This window comes from Coloeus monedula (assembly GCF_965178545.1).
Source record: "Coloeus monedula genome assembly, chromosome: 5".
Classification (NCBI taxonomy): Eukaryota; Metazoa; Chordata; class Aves; order Passeriformes; family Corvidae; genus Coloeus; species Coloeus monedula.
In genome coordinates, this window is record NC_138785.1 from 68,454,195 (window position 1) to 68,467,237 (window position 13,043).

Genomic DNA, 13,043 nt, shown 5'->3' on the forward strand with positions numbered 1-13,043 from the left:
ACCACAGGTATACAGAATGACAGAGAGGTTTTGTTTTCTGATTAATTGACTTCTTCACTACAATGTATTTTCCTATCAGCAATAGTTTAAATACAAATTGGGAATTTCTTAATCCATTTTATATAGATTTTTAAAAAATCCCTGAGTAGATAGTAGGCTTCTTCTTTATCCTTCCCTGTAAGAAGGAATTCAAATAGCAGCCAAATATTGTGCTAGTGTGATACAAAGGGTGGTAAGACACTTTATTTTTAAAAAATGTGTGTCCATGAGGAAGATGGGATAAAAGAGAAGAGGTGATTTCACTTCCAGTGGAAGCTGGCAAGTATAAACAGAACTTTTGCATGTTAGGATTACTTAGGCTGCTGCTAAAGATATGGAAAATGAGTTCCAGGTGGTAGCTGCAGCCTGACTTTTATGAGGTAAACAGCAGAAAAAGGAAAAATAAGCATCAACAGGACTGAAAAAGGCACAGCACAGCACCAGTCTTACACAAATACTCACAGACAAATGTAGGAGCAAGACACTTCCTACAGGTTTTTAACTTAGAGCTTTGTGATGGCAGCTACCCTTCTCTACAATGTACTGAAATCGTGGGAGTCCTCAAATATACCAAGTTACAGAGAGGTAAAGCTGCTGATTTACTAAGCAAGATGTACAAAGGACAAGGAGCAATGCACTGAAACTGAATTAAGATGAACTTTCCTCAGTAACACCCCTCTCAATTTTGCAAAAACACACAGTAAGTATAACTTTATTTAAAAATTATCTACTTTTAATAAGAAGGCAAAATTATAGTTTGTCATCTGGTACGTACTCAGTGGCTGTAATGCTGCACTTGAAGGCTGAGCTGCATTTAACATCTTCTGACAGCAATACCCCAAACAGAAAGAGCCACCTTGCAGAGCTCGAAGCTGGCCATTCTATGGGAGGAAGTGGCTCTGCATCTCCAGCTGCTACTAATGCAGGCGATGGAACAGCACCTTACTCCATCTCACCAGACTGTCACCAATATTTCTAATATTCAGGCTCACTGCCAACTTTACTTTGCAATCCCTTCACCCCCAGTATGTGTTTTGCACACTTACAAGCACACGGGTGCTGCTTGTGGCTCTGAACTCCAGTGGAAGATGATAGAATGAAATAAGCTGCTCATCTCAGTTGCTCTTGCTCCTAGGAACTATTTGTTTATCTAGAGCCAATCACTGCTCCGGTGTCCATGTAATGACTTCCTCAGAGCAGGCAGAGATTACCCACACCGCTGATCACTTTATTACTTCAGAATGGCTGTTTATTTACCTTAGTGCAGCAGTAACACGCAGGGATAAAGCTTGTCACAGCTGGGCAAACTCACCATATTCCTTACGCAGGTGGTCTGGAATGTGGGGCTCATAACCTTCCTTCTCAGGGACCTCCACAAATTCATCTTCATCCTCATCGTCATCATCATCATCCGAGGTTTTCATCTACAGAGATATTCTTGTTGGGGTTATTTTCTTTTTGTTTTCATGTGAAGACTGTTTTTCATTTCCCTTCACATTGAAAATATTTTGCAGACATCCTGATAGCCCTACTGAGACTTCTCTATGTCAAAAGTATTTCCATAATTATGTATTTAATCTTTATCCAAGATTAGGCCTTTGCTTAACATTTTATCTCTAAAGACATATTCTATCCTAAGGGCTTCTTTAAAGCCCCTTTTATCCATTAGAACACATGCAGTTGGTGAAGTCTGAGAAAGTGTGAAACTATAAAATAAGACCAAAAAATCTTAGAATAACATCAAGATTTTGACTTAATGAGCTAAGTACAGCCTTACCCTCTTGTCACATGGATGATTTTACTCATTTAGCAGCACCCAAATAGTCTGCGGCATGTTAAATGGTATCACAAATTGTTTAAGAGCTCAAAACCAGAGCAGGCAAGCAGGAGGGGAAGCTGATGAATGGGCAAGCTAATAGTGACCCAAATAAGAATATTCAGGTCTGTATACTACAGTGGTTCACTGTGCTTCTTCACAACAGCACTAAGAATAATTTGATACACTCATTTCTTAACTAATGCAGTACATCCCAACCATTCATACCACCAGACAGCACACACTACTCTGGTTAAGACCAACAAAACAGGATATTCTTAAATGCACACTTGGTCTGTCCTGCAGTCTGAAATTGAGGATCTATGAGTGGGTGAAAAAAATTGGAGTTCCAACTAACCAATGTCATTTATCCACATAAGTGGTTTCCTAAATATAATTTTAGCTAGCAACTTCTGTATATGTGCCATCAAATCTATACTTTTTTCTAAGCTTGTTCCATACCTGAAAATTATTTTAGTTCTCAATTACACGTAAGCTAAAAGAATCTGTGTCATCAGACATGGCCTGTAGCATCAGAGCTTTAGAAAAGCAAATGCCAACTACCCTGAAAAGGCAACGATGGAGACTTTAAGCTTTATTTCTTTTGCCCACAATCAGAGTCACCTCATTCCCAACAACATAATTACATTATTGTATGTTTGCCATGTGCTTTTACCAGGAAATAGTAAGGGGTATTCACTAAATCCAACCTCAGCACAGGCTATCACTTTTTCCACTTCATTGCAGCAACCCAAAGCAATAGATAAGGAATACCATAATTTTCACTATTTTCAGCTGTGTTCTCTACTTCTATTAGTGCACCTGGCTTCTGTTAATATTCATACCAGCTACTCATTGTCACAAGCACCAGAGGATACTGCAGGTTTTGCCTGCAGCAGAATTTTCCCAGTTTAACTCACTACTCTAATCTTGTGTCACAGCTGAGTTCCTTTAAATCATACACATACTCTGAAGCCAAAACTCTAGCAGCTCATTTTGGTTTACTAAATGTAGTTAAAAAATTAAAACAAATAATAACTTAAAAAAAAAAAAATCAGTCTTTCTTTTTGGCCAGTATTAACTGTAAGCTGGACTGAATTAATTTCTAACAAAGAACGTTAATTGATATTAATACACATATACGCAATAACACAATGAATGGGTGGTACAAGTTAGAAATAAGATTCTTCCAATTGTTTCAAAAGTGTTTTGATTTAAGAAAGCTGCAGTTCCAGTGAAGAAGTAGAGAAAAAAAACAGATTTACTGTCCAGATGATGAGAGCTGATTTACTATTGCATTCTTACCAGAGAACACCTAATTAGCCTTCATTTTAAAATAAAGTCTAAGTATAATAATGTTTGAGAGCACCCTGCTTCCAAAGACAGGTAAGAACCCCAATGCAGTCTTAGCCCAATTGTCCCCACCTCAAGAGCTGCCAACATTCAGGCTCTGCTGGTGGACCCTGCACCCTTGGCTTACTTTTTGTTTCCCACTGCAATAATTTTTCCTGATCTAAAGAAAAGCAGCAGTTCAGGCCATACCTGGCCCAGCCAAGACAGATGCAGACCGAGCCTGACCTCCTCAGCAGAACTCAAAATAGAGTTCTAATCAAAGAAAGGATTAAATGTTCCACCATTAATCAAACTCACAAAGCAGATTTGAAAACAGAACATCTGTCAGAAACTACAACTTTTAGAAGATATTCCTAATAGCCTTTAGAAAGAAAAAAAACCATCATGTTTTGTACTGCACATCTGAAGAGGGCTAGAGATTGAAGAGAAGGTAGTTGGTTTGTATTTTGGTTTTGAAATTCTGCAGGTGTTGTCATTCCCTTTTCATCTATTAGGAACAATTTAAATTTGGAAGTAACCTCCAGCAATAGATAACCTCCAGCAAAAAATAACCTCCAGTATTTCTCCAGCTACAAGAAGGACATCATCATAATTCTCATACTCAGGTTCCATTTCTTATTAGCTATTAAAAAAAGATTTCACCAAGATAAAACTTGTCATAGACGATCTTAGTCTACAACTTTGTGCCATAATGTACAAACCGACTGTCACTTCATAAACAGGGAAAGTAAATTCAGTATATTTCCTTAGTTTTTATTAAGTCTGTAAACAAATAAATAGCAACAGGTTTAAGGAACAGAGAAATAGTGTCAAACTAGTGAGAGGAAAAAACTCAGTTCAGCCTGATTATTTAATTTAAATTGCCAGATTATACCTAAAATAGCAGGGATATAACACCAGTTCTTCCTTGCATGTCATATCTGAGAGGACTACAGGGAGACAGGGTACTATCTTTAATTGAAATTTCACCTAATTTGTTCATATCACTGGAGGCACATATCTCTCTGTATGGTAATATACTAAAATTCAGTGGACTTCACTAATCCTCCACTTGAAAACTGCACTGGAAGCAACTTTGCTGTATTACCTGCATGATCTAAAACTTTAAAGCATGTGAAAAGCCTGACAGAGAAAAGGCATAATCAGATGCAAATTCACTTTGTTTAGGTACAATCCATGAACTGTGCATTCAAGTACTATAGAAAACATTAATCATAGGAAACTGTAATTTTTGTTATCAGTCTAACACTAATCAAAAGGGAAACCTGTCACTACCGCTGACCTGTGAAACGTCCCAATTATACTCTTCAGAAATGACAGGAGCACTTAACTTCCTCACTGAGTAAATGACGACAATCAATCAAGTTTGAATAACAATGAGCCACGGAGCTGAAAATTATTTTTTGTATAGAATCTACCCAGGAATTTATGAAAGGTGAAAAGCAACCCAAGGTTTTAGGGGCATTATGGCTTTCAGCTAGTGCAGCACATATCAAACACTAAACAGAATTTATGTGTTTTAATTTTCTAAAAGGTAGATGTGGACTTGGTGCTACAATGCATAACATATAATGCCAGATTTTAAATATGGGGGTCATTTTCATAAAATATTATGCGTATTGTTCACACCCTTGAATTTCCCTGGGGTCTTCTATTAAATTTAGATTTCCTGTAAAAAAAATTAACTGCTTAGCTAACTATCAGGAATTAAGCCCTCTTTTCTGTTCAAACAGACATAAAGTCTTTATCTTGATAAAATCCTTAACAAGATAAGTAAGTTACCTTTTTACTTTAAAATATTAAAGTTGTCACCATTGGAAATTCAAGAAGTTGCACAGTAACAGTAGCTAGCTATATCTCAATTTACTTCATTCCAGTGGTATTTTATCAGAACCATCCCATTTATGCTGGTTTGATCCACTTCCTTTCTAGAGAAAGCAGGAGAGCTCACGCGCAACATTAATGATTAGAAAAGCATCTTTTTTTTTTTTTTAAGTTCCACCTTTCAAGCACGAAGAAAGCTCCAAAAGCAACTTCTACAGATGTAGTAGGAAAGTTCAACCACCTCCTACCTATGTTTCCATTATAAGTAAACTTTTTCGGTCAATAAAAAAATAAAAATAAACAATCCACCATTAAATCAGAAGAAATAAATATTTAAGACAATAGTTTTAAGTGGGCAAATTAGTAAATGATAATCCTTTAAGGAATAAGTGGTTAGGGTACTTGCAAACATGAAAAAGGAGACTAAGACACAAACAAGCAATATGACATCTCTAGTGCGCCATGTCTGAAGGGAAGTAAAGTGCAAGAGTAAGTGATAAATACCATAACGTAAAGCTTTTCTTGTAGTGTACAAGATTAAATACCTCGAAGATAGCTAGTCACACAACTGCTTGTTTCTCAATCACCTGTCAGAGAACGTGAGAAAAAAGCTCCTGGTTTCAAATCCATTCTAATTATCAGGTGATATGAGGAAATTCACTAACACAGGCCACCAGTCTTATCAGAGATGGAGGGTGAACGACCTCCTGTCACTGGATAATGGTCCACCTAAAGAGAGACCAGATCCCTAAACATCAGAGGCTGCTTGCACCACCGCTGCTCTTCAAGTTCCATGGGGAAGGGAATTTTTAGCCTGTTAATCTGCTCTAAAATGCTGACATTTGTTTATCTATTTATTTATTTAAGTCATAGAATGATGTGTTTGCAAAACTATGTGTTGGTTGTTGGTTTTTTTAATGTGGTAGTACTAGTTATCTATATTCCTCTGAGGAGAAATGGGATTTAGCTAGGCAATTTCCAGATTCCTGAGTTGGACTGATTTACATATGAGAATATGGTTTAAAAAAAGACAGAAAACATACATGCATTATTTTCACTGTAATCACTTGGAACATCTCAATTCTCCTGATTTTCACTAAAAACTTCAAATCGTGCTGACTATTCCAACTAGACAAATGCAATCAAACCATTTCCTCCCAAACTCATTTAAAAAACTAGAAAAAACAGATGTTTCCTTATTACTCTGCATTATTAAAAATACTGGAAACAAACACGGGATGCCAGTAGAAATGCAATTGTTTCTTTTACTTTGTAGTCAACACTCCAACAGCCTCCATCTGTTAGTGCAGCTCAGTGCAACCAGAGCCCCAGTTAAAGGCCTTGCTCATCCATCCCAACCAGTAATAAATGTGAAAAAAGCCTCCACCCACCACAAAACACTTGGAAAGATGTGAAGAAAAGCCTTTGATCCTTTTCTCACTTTTATACAAATTGACGGCTACATTGTTATGAGGATTAAAAACCCGAGTCTCTGCAATCATAATTAAAGCAAGCAATAAAATTACTGAAATATACAATGCAATCAGTTTATAGGACTAGATGTACAGCCTCTAATAATTATTTTAGAAAAAGAAGGAAGAGAAAAGATAGCACATGAAGAAGTCATATCTACTCACTAAAACACCACTTGCAAACTACAGCTGGGACCATTAAATAAATTTTGCATGGTCTAATTAACTTGGTTTGCAATCTCAATTACTTTTCACCCAAGAAATCACTTTTGTTCAGTTTTATGCGTGCCTGTTTCCCTTTTCAAAAAAAAAAAAAAATGATGTAAGGCATCCTCAGACAAGTGAACTCTAAACTTCATTTGTCTTTCAGCAGGCTTGATGGCTATGCATTTAAAAACCCATTCTATCTTATAAACTAAAAATTAAATGTACTCAGCTGTGATGGTCGTCATTGCATCTGCTATTTATATGCTAATACCCTCACTGAAAGATCTTGCAAATTATTCCACCATGCCAATATCTCATGTGCATCTACTCAAAGCCAACTAAATATTTTTCTAGAAGATTTTGGTTAGGGAACCAGAATATTTATTGCTGTAGAACCTAGTTAGAGGGGCAACCTTAAGCACATCCATTTTTTATTCAACTGCAACACAAAACATACTTCAGTCACGTTAAATGAAATTTGGGGATACTGTATGTAAGAAAACAGTGACTGGGGTAAAAATAATTTATACAGTGCCAGTAATAGAATCTGAATAGTCAAACAGTGTATCTTAAATGTAAAGACAAGTTTCTCCTTTTCCATTCTTTTATATCATCCAACACAGAATGACATGAAAATAAATGCTGGCATTTGGACAGATTTTAGAACCATGCTTGAGTTTTCCCAAGTGCAACACAAGGAAAACACAAACTACTAACAGAGCTGTATTTATAAGGACCTCCCTCATACCCTCCCTCCCCTTCACTTTGTGATATGAACATAAATTCAAGGCCTGATGACTGCAAATTAGATATGTGGTCCAGGCAAAGCACATTTTACGTTCACCCGTAAAAGTATCACCATTCATTCTATGTGTAGTTGCTCAACAGCACATAAGCATCTTGGCCAGGCTGACTTTTATTTAGGAATGCACTTTTCACATTATTTCCTAATTTCCAGAGTTAGTAAAAATGCTTAAAGGGTTCCAGCCCAACACTTATACAAAGCACAACATTGGAGAACAAGCATACCTTGCTCCAAATTGCTTTAGCAATATAACAAGTACCTGATGAACCAGTTTTTCTCTAAAGCAGGAGTCTGTGAGGGGCAAGCTCAAAAAACAGTTCAAAAGACCCTGAATCTTCATTAATCCTTTCAGAAAAAAATGGTATGTCCAATAGACCCAGTGTACCAGTGTGTGCCTTTATAGTTTCAGAGGATGGCAAATACAGGCAGTCTAGAAAACTGGTACATTGGACAAAATTATTACCCGAGGAAGATATTGCAAGGCAAGTTCAGTATTTCTTTAGTAATAACCACCCAAGATGTGTCCTCAGATGTATTTTCATACCTCACTACTTGGGCTTCTACTATCCACCAAAATCAATAAATTGTATAAATCATCTTAATCCTTAAGTAGGTACAGCAAAAAGGCCAAGTTCTCCTGCATAATCCACATTTTCATAAAATAAGTATCACATTCAGAGGAGATGTAGCATTTTTACTTAAACTAGTGAAGGTTTCCAAGTCTAACAATGCTGTTCTATTCCATGCATCCCAGGGAGCTAAAACTTAAGTCTGCTACCCTTCATTATTCAAGTTAATGAAGTCCCCCAACATAAGAGAGAATTGGTTCCTACAAAATTTATGCTGACCACCTATATTTGATACCTATATTTAATTTGTTTTATCCAAAGTGACTATAGTGTCAGTCTCTTAAATGTCATTGTGTAATATTTATACAAAAATAAAGTTACATCTTACTTTTAGAGTACAGCAACATACTTGTCCCATGCAGTTGCTGTACATACTCCAGGCACAACAGCTTATTACACAGTAAAAATCAATATACTTAACAGTAGTATCTGATACGTTATTTTCATCACATGTTTCATTCACCCTGGGAGATGAGCTAATCATGAATCACTTTGTCAATCTGAATTCTCTGATTAAGTAAAGATTGACCTTTATAATCAGATCTGCATTACCTGAGTTTACTCAGCTTCTGAAAGGGACAGTCTCAATATCTGAGCTTAGAGCTGCTACAGAAATCTTCTCTGGATTAGGTTCCAGCCAGTCCAGGTCCCTGCAGTAACAGGACCTCAACTGTGGGTACAAGGGAGGCACTGGGAATCATCAGGGGAGGAAATAGAGCAGGACTATCCCTTTTCATTTCTGCTCATGTTTAGATCATATTTAAGCCAACCATAAAATCATTACCAAGATATGTAAGTGGCTGCTCCCTGTACAACAGTAACCTGTACAAAAAACACCACCTGCTAAGAAGCAGATCTGGTAGCAACATAACACACTAAGAAATACCCAGTAGAACTTCATTTTAACATTTCAGGAATTGTAGAAATGAGTGAAATAATTTTAACAGAAGAAGAGGCAATCATAAAACAGCATTGCACATATTATCTGTGCCTTGAAACCCAGACTTTCTTTCTTAATTCATGGGTAACTCTGAGTACGGAAACTTTGTAAAGTCCTACTCAGTTTTTCATTCCTTCAGACAAAAGGAAAGGTTTGCACATTCAAAGACTGTGGTGTGATGAAGAGAGCAAAGCTAGAAGCCAAGTGACATGAAATCATGTTTAGAGTCCACACTTAGCATGTACCCAGAGCAGAGTCCCCAAGATGTTTCCCCTTTGTACAATCAGTAGGAAAGCCCTAATTTTGTCGCTGAAGAAAGCGGCTCTTGGATAGCCAATGTAAAGGCCACAAGTGCTACCCTGAACATGTGAACTGCCCTTCTCTTCTTTCCAGATTACCCATTTTTCCTACACACCAGCCCAGATGAAATTGTTTAAAGCCACTGAGAAGGCTGTAGTGAGGTCCAGGACTGGCTATATCCATTTCTGGACCAAAAAATTGGTTTATAATCTGATAATGAAAAGGTTAACCAAAAATACATCTTTCTTTACACCCCCCTAGAGAAGTCTTTAGATTTTCCAGTGCTTTTCAGCTAGTGCAGGTCATCTATGAGATGATGAACTGTACTCCTGTGATCCCTTGAAATATTTTAGGCAACATTGAGCTATTTAATTTCTTTACTATTCAGAGGCCTATACATGATAAAAGCTAAATTTTAGAGCTGAGGAGAAGAAAAACATCATTTTCATCTAAATGTGGTATAACAAGATTCCCGTTAGTACCCACCCATGCAAAAAAAAAGTTCTACTGCATTTGATGGATTACCACCTATCACTCAGACCACAGCAAAGTCAAGCTGCTAAAACTTTGTATCCACCACCAATGCACACATGCTCCTGTCTCATAAGTCAGTCTGTACACACAGACACTCTAAAAACAAACTGCAGCTGACTTCAAGGATCACATTTATAAATTCACGTGAACTGCACATTCAGATGCTGTTATTTTTAACAGGTAAATATACATCCCAATGACATAAACCTAATTTGTTACAGACAGGTTAACAAATTATTCTATGCAAGATACATATAACGTTACATGTATTTCTGATTGTGGATTTCAGGTACAAAGATACTTCAGATATGAATACATTTACTTTAATAATGCTGCATCCAGCTACATTTAAATGCATTAGTATGTGTTTCAAGCCTAAAAATTTTCTTCCTTTTCCATTTTTAAAAATACACATTTAGCAATGTACCTCTATGAACCTCACAAATAAATTCACTTCAATAAAACTGTTTCCCCTTGTAAAGTAGGATGGATAAAAAGCTGAAAGCAAATTTATATCTCCTACTTACAGAGTACACACTGCTCAGTATTCACAGATGAATCAAGGGAGATGACCCTTCGGCCTGAAAAACTTAAATACTTAACATAAGGGTTAACTTGATGATGGAGACATCCTCCTTTATTTTACACTCTATTAGAAGAGCTCCAAATTGCATTGTGCGACCTGCGAATCAGATAGGGATCAGAGGTCGTCACAGTGACAACCCTAAGAATTCATGGCTAGATCTGCATAACAAGATATTTTTAATAACTCCATAGCAGTGGCAGGCTCCATGGCCAGGGCAAAGCATAAAATATACCACAGCAACACTCAGCTCTAGGGAAGAAACAAAACCAACCAAACCCATCACCCAGCTGATCAGACACTTTAATAAGGGAGTGCTGTTCTGAGGGCTAATTTTACAGTGTTTTGTTTTATATCAGTCCTACATCCTAATAAAACTTAAAAAAATAGAAAGCTTTTCGCTGAAAAGTGATTACAAAAGAGACATTTAACAGAAATAATAACACGACAAACATGACAATAAAACTAATGACAAAATAGGGAGGAGGGAAGAGAGAGCATTAAGTATGCGTATGACCTATTTAATATTCTGTGTTTACTTCTACAGTTATTGTTGACCTGGCTTTTTTGATAAAAAACAAACAAACAAAAATTTAAATGTTGCTTTGGCTACCAATTTGACCATACAAACATTAATAAATTTTATTGTTTATTCCGACCACATTACATGCTAACAATGTATAGAATCTGGTAAAGACCATCTTTAGGTGTAATGCTGATGTACTTATCAAATATTCCTATATTTCTCTATAGAAAACATACTAAAACTCAACATCAAGTTACCATTCAAATCTTAAAATGAAATGCTCCCAGTTTTCAAAGGGCAACTTTTTGTTAAGAGGTAGGGTTTTTGTTAAAAAGCAGCACCTGAGGTGCTGTTTTCCTACCCAGGTGTCTCTCCTGCTGCATGGTCTGAGCATGTTTTAGCAAATGTGATTTCAGGCACTGTGAGGGATCACTGAGGACAGTTACCTGACTCCCAGAAACAACTTCTCTAAAATGAACAAGAGGAAAAAACTCTAAGGATGTGAGTACAGGAAGCTGTTACAGAAAGCTGTCAGTGGGACTGGATTCTCAATGGCTACAGAAGCAGAAAAAGAAAACTAAAATTCAAGTGCAGCTTTTTTTTTCCTAAAGCAGGCACTAACTTAATGAAAAGACAGACTTGAAAAGAGCTGGTTATAAAGCTACAAAATGATTAGGTAGAAATAACTCGTTAGAATTGCTAAAATTCCAAACGGTAGTTGAAGACATGGGGGGAAAAAAATCAGCAATAGTCTTGTAGCCAAGTAATTGGTAGAACTCTTGGCTTAATTTGTAACATATTAAAAATTTAAATGTTTAATGTATTTTAGGACTAAATAATGAGCAGCAAATATTTAAATTGTAAATTTGTAACAATTTTCTGACATTGCTCTTTCTGAAAAAAATCTGACTTGTATTAGAGTGAGGTTTAAGTCTCAGATTCTGGACAACACAAGGACAGGCTCCTCCAAAGCTAATTATTAATGGCATTATTGAGTTCAACCAGATGTTTCACATGGATAAAATTAAGTACACGAATAAATCAAGATCCAAGCGTATGCTCAAGACTTGACAGAAGATAAGGAAAGGTGAAACAAAAAGTAATGAATACAGTTAATGAAAAACTATATATCCCTGGTTGTTAATGTAATTTGAAATTTAAAATTCAAGGTGTAGCAGGCAGACACAGTAAGTGATCCCTCTGCTGACAGACACAGGAACGGGATTTTTCTCACATCATCTTTCCTCCTGGATTCTGTCTGTCCAAGTTTAAGCCAGCCTGAGTACTAAACCTTCCATGGCTTTCCAACGTAATTACATAAGATATAAGCATACTTTGAGTCTACAAAATACAGCTAATGAGCTACATTTCTATTAACAATGTCAGGATTTCAAGTATTATCCTGATGGGTAATTTTTAATGGAAAGGATGTCAGTGAAAGGTAGTGTGCATGACTTAAAATACAGTACATAGTTGTCCTCTCTAAAACTGCAAGTTCATTTGCATCTAGTCAGCTTCAAATCAGACACTAAACAAGACAAAAAATTAAAACCCAGTATCACAAGAAAAAGAAGAAGACATTATGAAACAAATCTATTTCTAACCAGCAAAAAAATATTTTAAAGAACAATTTGGTCATAAGTTATTCCTGCAAAAGAATCAAAAGTCCGGAAACAGTAATGTCTATTTAAACCCCATTGTAAGCCAAAAATTACAAATCGTACTTCTACAATAATTCACAGAGTCACGAATTAACTTGAAGTGTCTTTGGTATGTTGCTGTTGTAGTAAGTTTACCCGAAAACAGACGGAGCAGATGGCTGGCTTTGGATCAAGGCGGCACAGAGAAAAACGTGCAGCGTGCAGTTTGCACTCCCTCTACTGGGCACTGGAATTATCCCGAGCGGGCACTCAGAGAAGAAAGGGCCATGTCCGAGCAGCCCGGTACCATGAAATAAAAGCCCTTTTACAGCCCCCTCTTCACTTGGATTCAGCCAAAGCCCAGATTCACAGAAA

At 36.7% G+C, this 13,043-nt stretch overlaps 1 protein-coding gene across 1 annotated transcript in view; it reads right to left on the reverse strand.

Annotated features, from left to right (window-relative positions):
- UVSSA (UV stimulated scaffold protein A) overlaps positions 1-13,043 on the reverse strand; it is a 49,243-nt gene that overhangs the window by 25,034 nt on the left and 11,166 nt on the right. Inside the window, exon 7 of the mRNA XM_082282680.1 lies at positions 1,352-1,463. Within this exon, the coding sequence (XP_082138806.1) occupies positions 1,352-1,463 (112 nt within the window). The remainder of the gene's footprint in view (positions 1-1,351; positions 1,464-13,043) is intronic.